The 17,791-nt window shown below is 38.6% G+C and overlaps 1 protein-coding gene across 2 annotated transcripts in view; it reads left to right on the forward strand.

Moving 5' to 3' along the window:
* The window catches only part of dbt (dihydrolipoamide branched chain transacylase E2), a 61,230-nt gene that overhangs the window by 35,669 nt on the left and 7,770 nt on the right, over nt 1-17,791 (forward strand). For both annotated transcript variants that reach the window (XM_043699688.2, XM_043699687.2), the window contains exons 5-8: nt 9,230-9,357; nt 12,294-12,522; nt 13,117-13,283; nt 14,291-14,368. In XM_043699688.2, coding sequence (XP_043555623.1) covers nt 9,230-9,357; nt 12,294-12,522; nt 13,117-13,283; nt 14,291-14,368 — 602 coding nt within the window. The remainder of the gene's footprint in view (nt 1-9,229; nt 9,358-12,293; nt 12,523-13,116; nt 13,284-14,290; nt 14,369-17,791) is intronic.

The raw sequence follows: 17,791 nt of genomic DNA on the forward strand, positions 1-17,791 counted from the left end.
GCAATAGAAAGTGAGTTTGCAGAATTGATAATAGAAAATAACATGACAGGTGACTAATTGTTCAGGTGTTTTGCATCTGGCTTTACAGAAAAGGAATATGCCAGTAACAGCTATACATTTGGAAATGGTCGGGGTTGGTGATGAGGAACTGAGGAAAACCGAAATCACCAGAGAGGTGGTACTGAATGATTTGTTGGAGCTGTAGACTAACAAATACCCAGGTTTCAATGGATTTCATCCTAAAGTCTTTAAAGAAATATCAAGCAAGATAATTGAAGCATTGGTTTTAATTTTTCAAAACTCCTTAGATTCAGTTTAAGTCCCATTAGACTGGAAGATCACAAATGTAACTCGCTTATTCAAAAAGGGAGGCAAACAGGAATCAGGAAACTACAGGCACAAGGAAAATGTTAGAAGTTTTTAAAAAATAATATCTAGCAAGCTACTTGGATAGGTTCTGACTACTTGGATTTGTGGAAGGGCAATCATGTTTAACGAATCTATTAGAATTCGTTTGAGGAAATAACATGCTGTGAGTAAGGCAGAACCGTGATGTACTGTACTGTGAATTTTTAGAATGTGTTTTAATAAAGTGTCACATGGAAGGATATTGCAGGTTATAAAAGCTCATGGTATGGTGGATAGTAAATTAGTATCAATCGAACACTGGCTGGCTAACAGAAAGCAGAGAGTAGACATTAATGGGTCCTTTTCTGTTAAGCAAGATTTAACTTGGACCTGTGTGGTTGGAACAGGGATCAGTTCTCGGATCTCAACTGTTTACAAGACTTGGATGAAAGGACGGGATGATGTGTTTACTAAATTTACCGATGACAGAAAGAACGTTAGAAAAGGGAATTGTGAAGATGATGTTAGGTGACCACAAAAAGATATAGATAAGTTATGTGTATAGGAGAAGGTCTGACAAATGGAGTACAATGTGAGGAAGCATGTAAATTTCCCTTTTGGTAGGGAGAATAAAAAGAAGCATTTTTTTTACCAAAACTTCAATTTCTGTAGTCATCCAGCATTGCCTGCACCTACCAGCCTTGCCCTTTACTCTGACAGGAACATACTCTCTCTGGACTCTTGTTATCTCTTTTTTGAAGGCTTTTCATTTCCCAGCAGTTCCTTTACCTGCAAATTTCTGCCCCAATCAACTTTTGAAAGTTCTTGCCTAATACTTTCAAAATTGGCCTTCCTCCAATTTAGAACTTTGACGATTATATCCGGTCTATCCTTTTCATCACTATTTTAAAACTGATAGAATTATGGTCACTGGCCCCTAAAGTGCTCCCCACCTGACGCCTTAGTCCCCTGCCCTGCCTTATTTCCCAAGAGTAGGTCAAGTTTTGCACCTTCTCTAGAAGGTACATCCAATTTTCTCATACACATTTAATAAATTATTCTCCATCCAAGCCCTTAAAACTATGTCAGTCCAAGTCTATGTTTGGAAAGTTAAAATCTCTGACCATTACCACCCTGATGTTCTTACAGATATCTGAGATGTCCTTACAAATTTGTTTCTCAATTTCCCACTGCTTATTGTGGGATCTTTAGTACAATCCCAATAAAGTGATCATCACTTTCTTATTTCTCAGTTCCACACAAAATAACTTCCTTGGACATTTTAGTTAAGTGAAAGAAGGAAGCATATGTCAGATATAGACGCAGGGATCAAGTGAATCCCTAGAAACTGTAAAGGCAGTAGAAGTATACTTAAGAGGAAAATCAGCAGAGCAATAAGGGACATGAGGTAGCTTTGGCAATTAGGGTTAAGGAGAATCCGAAGGGGTTCTACAAATGCATTAAGGACAAAAGGGTAGCCAGGGAGAGAATTGGGCCACTTAAAGATCAGCAAGGCCATCCATGTGTGGAACCCTAAGAGATGGGGCAGATACTAAACAACTATTTTGCATCCGTGTTTTCTGTGGAGAAGGATATGGAAGCTAGAGAACTTGGAAAGATAAATAGCGACATCTTGAAAAATGTCATATTAGAGAGGAGGAACTGCTGGATGTCTTAAACCACATAAAGATGGATAAATCCCTGGGATTTGATCAGGTGTACTCGAGAACTCTGTGGGAAGCTAAGGAAGTGATTGCTGGGCCCCTTGCTGAGATATTTTTCTCATCAATAGCCACAGATGAGGTGCTAGAAGACTGAAGGTTGTCTAACGTGGTGCCATACTTAAGAAAGGTGGTAAGGAAAAGCCAGTGAACTATTGACCTGTGAGCCTGACGGTGGATAAGTTGTTGGTGAAAGTTTTGAGGGACAGGATTTACATGTATTTGGGAAGGCAAGGACTAATTCGGGATAGTCAATATGGCTTTTTGCATGGGAAATCATGTCTCATTAACTTGATTGAGTTTTTTGAAGAAGTAACAAAGAGGATTGATGAGGGCAGAGTGGTGGACTTGATCTATATGGACTTCAGTAAGGCATTCGACAAGATTCCTCATGGTAGACCAGCTGACAAGGTTACAGTGAGAACTAGCCATTAGGATACAGAATTGACTCGAAGGTAGAAGACAGAGGTTGGAGGTGGAAGGTTGCTTGTCAGGCTGGAGGCCTGTAATGAGTGGTGTGCCACAAGGATTGATGCTGAGTCCACTGCTTTCTGTCATTTTATATAAATTATTTGAATGTGACCATTGGAGGTATGGTTAGTAAGTTAGCAGGTGACACCAAAATTGGAGGTGTAATGGACAGCAAAGAAGGTTACCTCACTATAATGGGACCTTGATCAGATGGGCCAAGGAGTGGCAGATGGACTTTAATTTAGATAAATGTGATATGCTGCATTTTGGAAAGGCAAATCAAGGCACAACATTTACTCTTACTTAATGGTAAGATCCTGGAGAGTGTAGGTTCATAGTTCCTTGAAAGTGGAGTCACAGGTAGACAGGATAGTGAAGAAGGCATTTGGGGTATGCTTGCTATTGGTCAGTGCATTGAGTACAGGAGTTGGGAGATCATATGCAACTATACAGGACGTTGGTTAGGCCACTTTTGGAATATTGTATGCAATCCTGGTTTCCCTGCTATAGGAAGGATGTTGTAAAGCCTGAAGGATTCAGAAAAGATTCACAAGGATGTTGCCAGGGTTAGAGAGTTTGAGCTATAGGGAGAGGCTGGGGCTATTTTCCCTGGAGTGTCGGAGGCTGAGGAGTGACCTTATATAGGTTTATTAAAATTAGGATTGGGATGAATAGCCAAGGTCTTTATCCCAGGGTAGGTGAGTCCAAAACTAGAGGGTATAAGGTTAAGGTGAGAGGGGAAAGATTTAAAAGGGACCTAAGGGGTAACTTGTTCACACACAGGGTGGTGCATGTGTGGAACAAGCTGCCAGAGAAAGTGGTAGAGGCTGCTACAATTGCAACATTTAAAAGGCACCTGGATGAGTATAGGAAGAGTTTAGAGGGATATGGTCCAAATGCTGGCAAATGGAACTACATTAATTTAGGATTTCTGGTCAGCCTGGACGAGTTGGACCAAAGGGTCTGTTTTCATGCTGTGTGACTCTATTTGTCTAATTTGTCAGGGATGGCAGAGGGTTCTAGGTATCCTATAGCACAAATTACAAAAGGCTTCTATGCAAGGACAGCAAGTAAATAGGAACGCCAGTAGAATGTTATTGTTTATTGTGAGAAGAACTGAAGACAAAACAAGGAAGTTATGTTTTGGTTATACTAGACACTGGTTTCATGACCAGTTTTGGAAAGTGCACAGATACTTGAGCCCCACTACTCTCAGGGTCATCACAAAAATTCAAAATTTAATTGAATGACTCAGTCTCGACTTTACTTGATGGATAGACTCAGTATACTCTGATAGAATACACTGACCAGCTTTCTATACTTAAAATGATCGAATATTTATTACTAATAAATCAATTCTAACTATAGACAAAATAAATCTGAATTACGTGTATAACTCCACTAGCTGAAACTAACTTCTTTTTAAACTGCTAACACAGCCAAACAAACATGCATGTTATAGTTGGTGGAAAAGAAATTGAGGAAACATAGTTAATTAGCACCAGTCTACAGGATTCAATGAGATGTCCCTTTTGTGTGCATTTGTTATCTCTAATCATTTTATTTTATGTACTTATGGAGAAGCTTACTGTATGTTTTTATACTTTTTGCAAGTAGACTATTTTCCCTTCCAAATTAGTCTCCTTTGCTGAATTTTAAACTGCTCCCATTCCTCAGTATTGCTTTTTCTAGCACTGTATATGCTTTATCTTTGTATCTAATAATATTCCTAAGTTTTCTGTTTAGCCATAGTTAGGCCACTTTTCCCATTGTGCTCTTTCTCCTGAAAGGAGTGTTTAACTGTTCTAATGCATGTATTCATTCCTTATATATTAGCCATTGCCTAACTGCTGTTATGCCTTTAATAAACCTACCTAATATATCACAGCCAATTCACTTCTCATACCTTAAAGGTTTCTTTTGATCAGATTTAAGACCCTAGTTTCAGATTGGAAACTTCCCTTTCTGACCTGAGGAAGAGTTCCTTCTTGTTATGGTCATTGTCTTTCCTAAAGGATCTCTTACCACAAATAGAAACACATTTTCTGCATTTATAGCTCTCTTCTACTGCCATTACCTCTCCCTTTGTCTTTTGTTCTGGGTGCCTTCATCATCTGTTCCACTTGCTCCTTCTCCCACTTTGGCACCAGAATAAAATCTATAATTTTCCAGCTTTGAAAAAAATCACATTGGACCGAAATGTTACCTCTGTTTCTCTTTCTACTGATGCTTCCAGACCTGCTGAGCTTCTCCAGCATTTTGAACTCCAAATTGCCATCATTCCTCCACTGTATTTTGCTTTTACAAGATTATTAGTAACTTCCTCTCATTGTTCAAAACCATATCTTGGAAAGCCTGTTCCCTAGTTTGTTCGTCAATGTACAGATCTAAACAAAAACCGGTACACACTTCAAGAATTCACCTGCCACAGTGTTATTGCAAATGTGATTTGAGCAATCTATATGTGGATTAAAGTCTAATATGATTACTGTGACACACATCAGAATTTACGCCAGAATTTTTGTGACAATATGGGTGTCATTCCTAAAGATTGAAAATCCTCAGATATTTAGTTCCTTGCTTTGGTCACTCTGTAGGCCTGTCTCTGTATGGCAATCACATCTTACCTATTTACAACAATTTGCATTATTATGAATGTTCTGTGCTTTCCTATGTGTTATCTTTCAGCTTGTCTTTTTGACACTTTTGTACCTTTTTGTACTACAGCCCTATTTGCTGCTGATCCTTATTTTATTCTGCCTTTCACCTGTGGTTTCTACTTTTCGATCTTTCATTTCCATCCTCCTTCCCCTCATCCCTGTCTCCCAACTCACGTTCCCTTCCCCAAGCTGTTTATAGCCTTTCCCACAATACTAGTGAACACCTCTGCAAGGTCCAGCTGCTGTGGAACCCATCCAGCTTGTACAGATCTTATCTTTGGAATTGGTCCCAATTCCTCAAGAATCTACATTCCTCTCACCTGTATCATCCCTCCAGAAACTGTCTATTCAACTGTCTATTCTAATCTACCTGATCTAATTAGCATGTGGCAGTGGGAGTGATTCTTAGATTGCTACGTTTGAGGTCCTGGTTTGTAATTTATTTCCTAGCTCCTTATATTCTGCTTGCAGGATGTCATCCTTGTTTTTCCCTATGATATCGGTGCAGAATTGGATGCCCCTTTTTTTTTATTGGCTACTACACAGAATGCAATTGATGATGTTTGCCTTTGATTAATAGCTCCATATTTGGAATACTTTTAGGGACAATAAATATTTTTAGGAGTTAAGGTTCTTGAACATCCCTTTAAATTGAATTATTTATTAGAAAAAGCACTGAACTAATGGTCATGCCTAATAGGTGAGTTGGAACATGAAGCCCAGAAGGATAAATTGTAATCAGTATTAACAGCTGTTCCACCTAAGGTTTTTGAGACAAAGAACCTTTCTTTATTTGTCATATTAGCTGTGGTACATCAGTATTTCTACATTGTACTCATTGCAAGTGATCTTGATCGTCTGTCATGCACAGATCTCACTAGAACAATAACAGTGATTATGGTTGTTGCCAAATTAATGGGACAACACTATTGATTTATAGAGCGATGTTTACAAAGTAACTGATAGTGCTATAACTCTGCTTGAACATTGCTGGAGAACGGAAGAACAAGCTTGTTGAATTTTAATGAGACTCCATTATATCCAATACTTGGTGTTTTGCTTCATCATGTACTCATGCTTCGATCAACAAAATGTGTTTCTAACTGATAGTCCAGAGAGACTTTCATATTCTAATATTGCGTGGTTGTAACAGAATTCTGTAATCCCTCTATCCATGGAATTGTGAATATAGCTTTAACGAAAATATGGAATTCAATTTTGCGTGTTAAGTTTAGAATCTCTATGAAAAGGTTTGTGAAAAAGCAGCAGTGTGTTAATCAGGCAAACTCAGTCAGGTTGTGGCAACATAAGACCATAAGAAACAGGAACAGGAATAGGCTTTTTGGCTCATTGAGCCTGCTCTGCCATTCAATAGGATCATGACTGATCCAGCATTCCTCAGGTCAATTTTCCTGCCCTTTCCCTAATTCCCCTACTGATCAATAATCTAGCTGTCTCAGCCTGAAATATACGCAATGATCTGCCCCCTTAGCTTTCTGTGGCAAGGAGTTCCAAGACACTCAAACCTCTAAGAGGCAAGTGGGACTATTTCAGTTTGGGAACATGGTTGGTGTGGATAGAAGGGTCTGTTTCCATGCTTTGTGATGCTATTAAATTGACACCTTTTTTATTCTGAAACTATGTCCTCTGGTCTTAGACTTTCCCATGAGAGGAAACATTCTCTCATCATTGACCCTGTCAAGCTCCTTAAGAATCCTACATGTTTCAATTGTATTACTATTCATCTTTCTAAACTCCAGTGACTGGAGTCCCAGCCTGTGCTCATAAGACTAGGAATCATCCTACTGAACCTTCTTTGAACTTTCTCCAAATAAATAATATTTTTCCTTAAATAAGGGGATCAAAACTGCTCTCACTCTTCCAGATGTGGTCTCACCAGCACCTTGTATCATTGCAGTAAGACTTCTCTACTCTTACACTCCAACCCCCTTGAAATAAGGGCCAACATTCCATTAGCCTTTCTGGTTACCTGCTGCACCTGTGTGCTAGATTTCTGTGTTTTATGCACAAGGATCCCCAAGTTCTTTTGTGTTGCAGCTTTCTGCAGTTTTTCTCCATTTAAGGTATATTCTGTTCTTTTATTCTCCCTTCCAAAATGAACAAATTTGCATTTTCTCACTTTTTACTCCATTTACCAATTTTTTGCTGACTTAAGTAACCTATTGATATCTCTCTGTAAACTGTTTGTATCACTTTTACAACCTTTCTTTCCACCTATTTTAGTTCATCTGCAAATTTGGCTCCAGTGCATTCATTTTCTGTCTCATTAATGTATACTGTAAACAGTTGCAGTCCCAGCACTGATCCCTGTGGAAATCCACTGGTCATGGGTCTCCAACCTAAAAAGATAACCCATTATTCCCACTTGCTGTTTCTTGCATATCAGCCAATTCTCTATTCATGCCAAAATCTTACGATGTAGTCTTTTGTGAGATACCTTGTCAAACATCTTCTGGAAGTCCCAAGTACAACATGTCTATTGGTTCCCCTCTATCCACTCTGCTTGAGACCTCCTCAAAAAGCCCCAATAAATTAGTCAAATGCAATTTTCCTTTCATGAAGGCATGCTGTCTCGAGTTAATTAGATTATGATTTTCCAAATGTTCTGTTAATACTTCGTTAGTATTTGGTTCCAGTACTTTTCCAACAATAAATATTAGGTTCTATCCTATAGTTACCTGCTTTTGGCCTCCCTCCCTTATTGAATAGGATGTCACGTTAGTAGTTTTCCAAACCTCTGACATTCCTCTAGAATCCAACAACGTTTGGAATTTTGCAACTGATGCATGCATTATCTCTGTAACTACCTCCTTTAGGATCCTCTGATGCAAGCCTTCAGGGCCATGGAACTTTACTGCCATTAGCCCCATTTGTATGTCAAATTCTTCTTCTGTTGTGATGGTACTTAATTTCTCTCCCATATTCTTTATTATTAATGGGATGTTCGAAGTATCTTCTACTGTAAAGACTGATATAAAATATCTATTTATTTCCTCTGCCTAAAACTGTCTCCCAGATTTATTTTCTAAGGGCCTTTGTTCACTTTGATCTCTCTCTTCCTCTTTATATTTAAAGAAGCACCTATTGCCAATTTTCATATTCCTCACTAGTTGTATAGCTCCTTTACAGTGCTGTATGGGGTGACACAGTGGCTCATTGTTCAGCACTGCTGCTTCACAGTGCAGGGACCTGGGTTCGATTCTAGTCTCAGTTGTGTGGAGTTTGTGCATTTTCCCCATATCTATGTGGGTTTCCTACAAAAATGTGCAGGGTAGGTAGACTAGCCATGGGGGGAATTGCAGAGTTTTGGGATGGGAGGGTAGTGGGGTTTGGCTGGGATGTTCTTCGGAGGGTTGATGTGAACTCAGTGGGCTGAACAGCCTGCTTTCACGCTGTATGGATTCTATGATAGTTGTTCTGGTTGTTCAAGTACATATAAATGTAGATCAAACTCTCCAGTAAGTTGCCGCTTAAAACACTGCCACCTTGGGTACAATTAGTGATAGAATTAATGTTCTCCCCCTTCTGGCTCACCATTATCTCCAACTTCAACTTCACAGCACCATTATCAAACTCAAGCAATGTGATTTTTATTATATGGTATTCCACTCAGCAGTTATTCAGATGAAGGTTACAAAATTGATGTCCAAATTTTTGAAGTTGTATGCAGGCTTGTGTTGTCCGTGTATCCCAGGTAGGTTTAAGACCCCAAGCCCCATGAGTGAAAATGCATTGTGCTCATCTTACAAACTTGTAACATTTTAATTCATAATAGTGTTTACAAATATTGTAATTCATTTCATTTGCAATCATGTTTTAACTGGCAAATTTTGTTATATTGTTCAGCTGTTTCTCTCAGATACAGTTTGCATTTCAATATCTGTGCAGACATCATTAAAGATATATAGGCTAACATTGTGCAGGGACCAGGTCAAAAATATTGTATAAATTACTCTATGGTTTTAGCAGGAAACTAATATAATTGTTTTCTGTGTGCTTTTATCGCAGACGTTGTACCGGAGCAAGATGTTGTTGAAGCTCCTGCAGTCTTGAATGAGGAACACACGCACCAGGAGATAAAGGGGCAGAAAATATTGGCAACACCAGCTGTACGCAGACTCGCCATGGAGAACAATGTAGGTTTTGAGACATTCTCTTGATAAGTTGGCCTTTGCTTATCCTGTTATCAGACACTAAAAGGCTGGTTCACATCTGTTGCTGGACTAAAATGACATACTTGTTTTTGAAAGGTTTTCCAGTTTCTAGGATACGGTGAAAAGTTTTTGATTTAAGATTGTATATTAAGCATACAATGTTATTTGCTGTCAGTGCTCTTCTTTGTAAAAGAAAAACTACCCTACAGAAATGCATTAGCTTAATGCAAACGTTGCCATGGATGCTAAAAGATTTTAAATACTGCAATGTCAGTGTTTGAGAAGATACCACACGTAAAACAGATCCAAACAATAGTGTTTAGGTTGTTATTCAAAGATTCCAGATTATCTGATTATTGTATGAGAAGTTTTTGTACTGTAACTGAAGTGATTTACAGGTTATCATTGTTCACATAAAGTTCTTACTGCCATTAAATCTCTTGGCTTCATACAGATCCCATTGAATAGTGACAGTTTCTTGGTGTTTCATTGTAACGTTTGCAGCCCAAGTTGTAGTTCAGACTAGCTTCATTAAAATAGAAAATTCTGGAAGTATACCACAGGTTGGTAATGATCTGTATAGGAAAAAAATGTCATAGAGTAATTGAATACAGCAGAAAAGATTGCCATTGAGCCAATTTAATTTGCTTCAGCACCTTGGAAGTGTTTTTCAAATAGTCCCAATCTCCTCACTTGCCCCGTATCTTGTTCTATCATTCTAAAAGGAACTTCTCCAATGCTATTTTGAAGGCTATTATTGAATCTTTATCCAACACCCTTTCAAGCAGTGAATTCTAAACCCTATGTATGTAGTGTCACATGTCAGCTCTTTAACTTTGGCCAATCACTTCCTCTGACTATTGACCTTTCCTGCAATTCATGATTTTAAACAGGTTTATTGAATCTCTGCTTAAGTTTCTCTGATCAAAGGAGAACAACGTCAGCCTCTCCACAATATATAATATATAACAAATCCCTTAGTCCTAGAACTATTGGAGTAAATCTCATCATACCTCTCCAATGCCACCAACTAATGTGCGGTGCCCATAATTAGACATTGTACTCCAGTTGGGACTAAACAGATGTGTTATGTCAATAACTTCATGGCTTTTGTACTCCATACATGCACCTATGCAACTTGAAATACAGTATGCTTTGCTAATCTGTGCTGCCATTTCAAAAATTTGTGCACAATCTTTTAGAGTTGTATCATTTAGCATGTGTTATTCTCTTCATTCTTCCTACAAAAGTGAATCATATTTCACATAGCAGATGAAAATCACCCATTCTACCAGCATGTCTTATGTCTTTTTGAAATTGTTACTTCTCTTGGTTTTCCTCTAAAGATCAATTCTGGATCCTTTCTTTCTCATCTATATGCAATTTCATCCAAAATGTAGCTTTAGTTTTTACATGTATGCAGACAAGGCTTATCTCTAGCTCTCTTGACTATTCAAATGTTACTAAATTGTTAGATTGCTTCTCACAGATGCAAATTTCCTGCAATTAAATGTTGGGAAAACCAAAGCTATTACATTCTGTCCTCTTTACAAACTCGGTTCCCTATCTATTGACTCCATCCTTCTTTTCGACAACTATCTAAAGCTAAAAAGTTGGTTCACTGTCCACCTCTGTAATATTAGCCAGTCTAACTCCTCTTAGCTGCAAAAACTCTCATTCATGCCTTTGTTACCTCTAGATTTTATTATTCCTGGCTGGTGCTCTGTACCCTAATCCGTTAGCATATATCATCAACACCATTCTCCTAGTACTAAATGCTTAGTCAAATCTCCCCAAATTGTGAAGTCACATCACTTCATGTCAGCTCCAATGAAGAGTCATCTAGACTTAGTGTTGCCTGCTCTCTGTCCATGGTTGCAGCCTGACCTGCTGTGATTTCCAGCATTTTTTTTGTTTTCTGTTATGAATAGAGTTTTTGGTTTTGTTTTCAGAAATCCTGTTGTTTTTATCAATTTGCTCCATGAGGGAGAATTTTTGGGGTGGAGGTGTTGGGGAGGATTTGAAGGGAAGAGAAGATCAGAATGTTGAATAAGGTGGAGATGGAGAAGGCAGTATTGGGAGAGGGTGATAGTAGGGGTTCAAGGATGGAGATTGAATGAGTGGGAGTTGATATTGGTGTTGAAGAACGCCCACTCATTCAATGGAGCATGTTCAACTCCTTTCCCTCCATTCCCTGTGAATAACTGATGACCCTATGCCTTCCCATGGTGTCTGATGAAGCTTGAACTATTAAGATAACTATCACCTTAAAGAATGACAATGTAGACCTACTCATGTCTGAAAGCCAGCAATTCACCACCATGTTTTGTTTTACATCCCTTAGCCAGTTTTGTGGGCAGCACGGTGGCACAGTGGTTAGCACTGCTGCCTCACAGCGCCAGAGACCCGGGTTCAATTCCCGCCTCAGGCGACTGACTGTGTGTAGTTTGCACGTTCTCCCCATGTCTGCGTGGGTTTCCTCCGGGTGCTCCGGTTTCCTCCCACAGTCCAAAGATGTGCAGGTCAGGTGAATTGGCCATGCTAAATTGCCCGTAGTGTTAGGTGCAGGGGTAAGTGTAGGGGTATGGGTGGGTTATGCTTCGGCAGGTCGGTGTGGACTTGTTGGGCCGAAGGGCCTGTTTCCACACTGTTATCTAATCTTGTCCTTTCCCTGCTGCCCTTTCTATTCCATGGTTTCAATTTTATTATCAAGCCTATAATATGGTTATTTATTAGCATCTTTCCAATTTCTGTCTTTGCTTAGCGTAACAGCGTGATGCATAGAGCAGGGCAGCATCAAATTTGTGACCCTCCCTCTGTGACAGCATCAGTTAGAACACCACTGACCTGTTAGTAACTTGGTAATCTGTGTTACACAGCTTAATAGCAAATACTAAATGTGTATTTTTTTAATTCAGATAAAGCTAAGTGAAGTGGTTGGGACTGGAAAAGATGAACGAATCCTCAAAGAGGACATACTGAACTACTTAGCTAAACAAACTGGGGCCATTTTACCACCATCACCTGAGATTAGTCCACCTCCACTAGAATCAGTTCTATCAAAACCTAAAGGGACACCACCGGTTCCTAAACCAATAACTCCAACGTTGGCATTTACTGGAAAAGATAGAACTGAGCCAGTTAAAGGTAACATGTTCTGAATGTTGTAAATTATTCATTAAGTTTAATTGTAATTTTTAAAAGTGGATGATCTGGACAGATGCAGTGGTATAGTGCATTGAAATATTTGTTTTCTTGGCAGAAAGTGGCACAAAGTATCTACTGTTTCTTGTATGGGGATTTCTCACTCAGCTCATTGCTAATGCTGGAAACAATGGCCAAAGGTTTCTGGAATGTTCCTTCTACTTCCCATTTCTTCTAGGTAAAAAGATGAGAAGGCACAAGCATCTGTGGCAAGTTTTCAAGCAGCCAATTCCAGAACCACGAGATGCTCTCTGTGCAGAGTATGTAGTGATGGGCATGGGGAAAATCATTAAAGCATGAAGGGCAGAAGGTGCAAGACATTTTCAAAGATTCTATTTGGCTGCAGTCACTGCTCCATGTAAATCAATTTCAGCCATGAAAATTCACATATGAATTAGTTCGATAAGATTTTTTCATTGTAAGCCTGTAAGATATAAACAACTAAATCCGTGGAATGCTCTCATTCTTAAATATTCTGTAAACAAACTTTACAAAATGTAACAGCCAGGAAACAGCTTGGATACTTTTTGACTACAGGGATCCAGAAGTCTATGGTAAAGACCATGACCTTTGCTCTGAAAATTCCTCATTTTGGCTACTGTGATGAAGTGGATTTAACTCGTCTCGTGATGCTACGAAAAGAGCTGAAAGCTGTGACTGAAGATCGAGGGATCAAGCTCTCTTTCATGCCATTCTTTCTAAAGGTGGGAAGAACAAAATAAATCAGAATGTTGACTGCAGTCAAAAATGAAATTTTCATCTTAAAAGTGTTTGCATTAAAAATAAGAATTTCATGTGCTTCGGGTATTGCAGTGTTGAGTTTTATGCCACTGTGGAACAATTCAGTGCTATTCTTCTCTCAGCATCTACTGAATAACATATGATGCCTGTAGTTTGGGCCTTTTTTTCTTCTAATTTCTTTTTTTTTCTGTTATTGAAGTCTTTCAATCCCATTCATCAAAGTTACTACACATAAATGCATTTGGTAGCTGTATTGATGCCTGAGGCATTCCCTGTAGTCTCTTGATGAATAAATTTTTGACATAGTTCAGAGAGAAAAATCCAAAGTTCACTGTACTAATGACCAATATCTGCAAATATGTTTTAATTGTAGAATTGAAAGGGAAATGTTTCCATGGCAATTTACAATGGTAAACTTTGACCATGGTCAACATATGTTCTTGACAGCTGAACAATTCCACAGAAGATCGCATATAAAACCATGATCAACAAATGTACTTAACAGCCTGAACAGTTCCACAGAAGATTGCATATAAAGTAATACATTTCAAACTTCACTCTTTAGCCATGTAAAGAGTGACAATGATTAGTAGTAATATCTGTGTGATGTGCACTGAAATATTTTAGTTAAACTGTTTGAAACTATTACAGACCCAGTGGTAGATGATTTGGGATAACTGACATTTTCTTGGACCTTTAGACAAATATGAAAATGTGAGGAGCAGTCATAGAGATATACAGGACAGAAACAGACCCTTCAGTCCAACATGTTCATGCTGACCAGAAAGCCTCAATAAAGCTTGTCCCATTTTCTAGCATTTGGCCCACATTCCCCTAAACATTTTCTACTCATATACCCATCCAGTCATATGAAGTACAATCCATTTCATTTATTTTAAGATTTTAAAAAAAGCTTCTAAAATTGTATAAATGTATTCCACTGAATTTGTTTGTTGCTTGATTTTAATAGGCAGCATCTTTGGGTTTGCTACAGCATCCTATCCTAAATGCTTCTTTGGATGAAAACTGCCAATTTATAACTTATAAGGTAAGGAAATTATAAGTGGCACACATGAAGCTTAAAAATGATTATTAAGGCAAACATCTTGCTTTTGTGGGTACTCTAAATATTAATAAACCTTAAGTTTCAATTATTTCCATTTTATAAATGATTTCTTCAAATTCATTTGTAACTTATTTTGATTAATGTGACATGATTTAGTTCAGCACTAAAATTTATATCTGAGGAAACTTGAATTTCCCTTCAACAAAAACTGTTCAATTGAATTCCAGACTCTCATGTGTATGTACCTTTTGGATACGTTCTGTGCTGAACTTTATTACATAAAAGAACAATTACTTGTAAGCTAACAATGGCAAACAAGGTTCCAAGCTGTATTTGGACAACTTTATCTGAAATTAGACATGTAGCATTCTCATAGAAGAACACATTGTGATTTCAGTTTTTTAATCAGATAACATATCCCTTAAATAATTAATCTAACAAGACCCTGTTGATGTGTTTTCTTTTAAAGTTAATGATTAAGTAATAGAAATTGGTTCATGTTCATAGCTATTTAACTTTTACTATACGGTCTACTGTTTGTGCCGAATCACTGTTTATCCTTGAAAATCAAATGTGTACAAATATCTTGAAATGTGACCAGAAAGATATGGTAGTTACATTTGACTACTTTTAATGTCAGAATGTAATATAGTTCAAAATGTGTGATTAACATTTTTAACTGATTGGGGGCAGATGTTCGCAGGTAAAGGGACGGCTGGAAAATGGGACACCTTCAGAAATGAAATAACAAGAGTCCAGATACAGTATATTCCTGTTAGGGTGAAAGTAAAGGATGGCAAGTATAGGGAATGCTTGATCACTAAAGAAATTGAGGGTTTGGTTAAAAGAAGGAAGTATATGTCAGGTATAAACAGGATAGATTGAGTGAATCGTTAGAGGAGTATAAAGGCATTAGGAGTATACTTAAGAGGGAAATCAGGAGGGCAAAAAGGGGACATGAAATAGCTTTGGCAAATAGAGTTAAGGAGAATCCAATGGGTTTTTACAAATACATTAAGGACAAAAGGGTAACTAGGGAGAGAATAGGGCCCCTCAAAGATCAATAAGGCAGCCTTTGTGTGGAGCTGCAGGAGATGGGGGTGATACTAAACGGGTTTTTTGCATCAATTTTTACTGTGGAAGAAGACATAGAAAATAGAATGTAGGGAAATATATGGTGACATCTTGAAAAAATGTCCATATTACAGAGGAGGAAGTGCTGGATGTCTTGAAATGTATAAAAGTGGATAAAACCACTGGACCTGATCAGGTATAACCTCAAACTCTGTGGGAAGCGAGGGAAATTATTGCTGGGCCTCTTGCTGAGATAATTGTATCATCGATAGTTACAGGTGAGGTGCCGGAAGACTGGAGGTTGGCTAATGTGGTGCCACTGTTTAAGAAGGGTGGTAAGGATAAGCCAGGGAACTGTAGACCAGTGAGTCTGACATCACTGGTGGGCAAATTGTTGGAGGGAATCCTGAGGGACAGGATGTACATGTATATGGAAAGGCAAGGACTGATTAGGGATAGTCAACATGGTTTTGTGCATGGGAAATCATGTCTCACAAACTTGATTGAGTTTTTTGAAGAAGTAACAAAGAGGTTTGATGAGGGCAGAGCAGTAGATGTGATCTATATGGACTACAGTAAGGCGTTCGACAAGGTTCCCATGGGAGACTGGTTAGCAAAGTAAGATATCATAAAATACAGGGAGAACTTGCCATTTGGATACAGAACTAGCTCCAAGGTAGAGGGTGGTGGTAGAGGGTTTTTCAGACTGGAGGCCTGTGACCAGTGGAGTGCCACAAGGATCGATACTGGGTCCTTTACTTTTCATGTTTTATATAAATGATTTGGATGTGAGCATAAGAGATACATTTAGTAAGTTTGCAGATAACATCAAATTTGGAGGTGTAGTGGACAGCGAAGAAGGTTACCTCAGATTACAACTGGATCTTGATGAGATGGGCCAATGGGCTGAGAAGTGGCAGATGGAGTTCAATTTAAATAAATGTGAGTTGCTGCATTTTGGGAAAGCAAATCTTAGCAGGACTTATACACTTAATGGTAAGGTCCTAGGGAGTGTTGCTAAACAAAGAGACCATGGAGTGCAGATTCATAGCTCCCTGAAAGTGGAGTCACAGGTAGATAGGATAGTGAAGAAGGCATTTGGTATGCTTTCCTTTATTGGTCAGAGTATTGAGTACAGGAGTTCGGAGGTCATGTCGCAGCTGTACAGAACATTGATGAGACCACTTTTGGAATATTGCGTGCAATTCTGGTCTCCTTCCTTTTGGAAGGATGTTGTGAAACTTGAAAGGGTTCAGAAAAGATTTACAAGGATGTTGCCAGGGTTGGAGGATTTGAGCTCTTGGTTGAGGTTGAATAGGCTGGGCTGTTTTCCTTGGAGTGTCGGAGGCTGAGGGGTGACCTTATAGAGGTTTATAAAATCATGAGGAGCATGGATAGGATAAATAGACAAAGTCTTTTCCCTGGGGTGGGAGAGTTCAGAACTAGAGGGCATAGGTTTAGGGTGAGAGGGGAAAAATATTAAAGAGACCTGAAGGGCAATGTTTTCTTACAGAGGATGATACGCGTATGCAATGAGCTGCCAGAGAAAGTGGTGGAGGCTAGTACAATTGCAACATTTAAAAGGCATCTGGATGGGTGTATGAATAGGAAGGGTTTGGAGGGTTATAATCTGGCTTAAATGAAAGATAAAATGTATGAACCAGATCAGACTAAATTTTAAAAATACAAATTAGACTCATACTAGAGTACAATAGGGTAACTTGGGAATGCAACAGTTCAAAGTGTAAATAAATAAAAGTCTTACACCATTAATTATAGATGAGAAGTGAATTTTCCTCTGCATTTGCCAACTTTTATGCCTCAAGAAATACCGTCAAAAATGTGTTATTTTAGTCATTATATCACTGCAGTTTGTAGGACTTTGCTGTACATAAAATGCTGCAACATGTTTTCCCATATTAAGATGAGGTTTCAAAGATAATTCATTTGGCTGTACGGCAATTTAGGATTTCATGCATGTTATGAAAAGTGGCAAATAAATCAAAATTCTTTATTGGTATTATATGTTATTCCTATGAGTTACAAAATCAGTGTAAATTGCGAAATATGATTCATACAAATTCTCAGCAGCTTTTCTCCAGCAGTTGGATTCCTCAGTATAAATCTGGCAGCACAGTTGCTCAGTGGTTAGCACTGCTGCATCACAGCACAAGAGGTGCAGATTCGACTACTTGATTGACTGTGTGGAGTTTGCATATTCTCCCCATATCTACATGGGTCCCTCGGGATGCTCAGGTTTCCTCCCACAGTCCAAAGAAGAGCAGGCTAGGTGGATTAACCATGCTAAATTGCCTCATAGTGTCCAGGGAT

The sequence above is a fragment of the Chiloscyllium plagiosum genome, unplaced genomic scaffold (assembly GCF_037043375.1).
Source record: "Chiloscyllium plagiosum isolate Xiang-an unplaced genomic scaffold, Cpla_swu_hap1 HiC_scaffold_9, whole genome shotgun sequence".
In the NCBI taxonomy this organism is placed as follows: Eukaryota; Metazoa; Chordata; class Chondrichthyes; order Orectolobiformes; family Hemiscylliidae; genus Chiloscyllium; species Chiloscyllium plagiosum.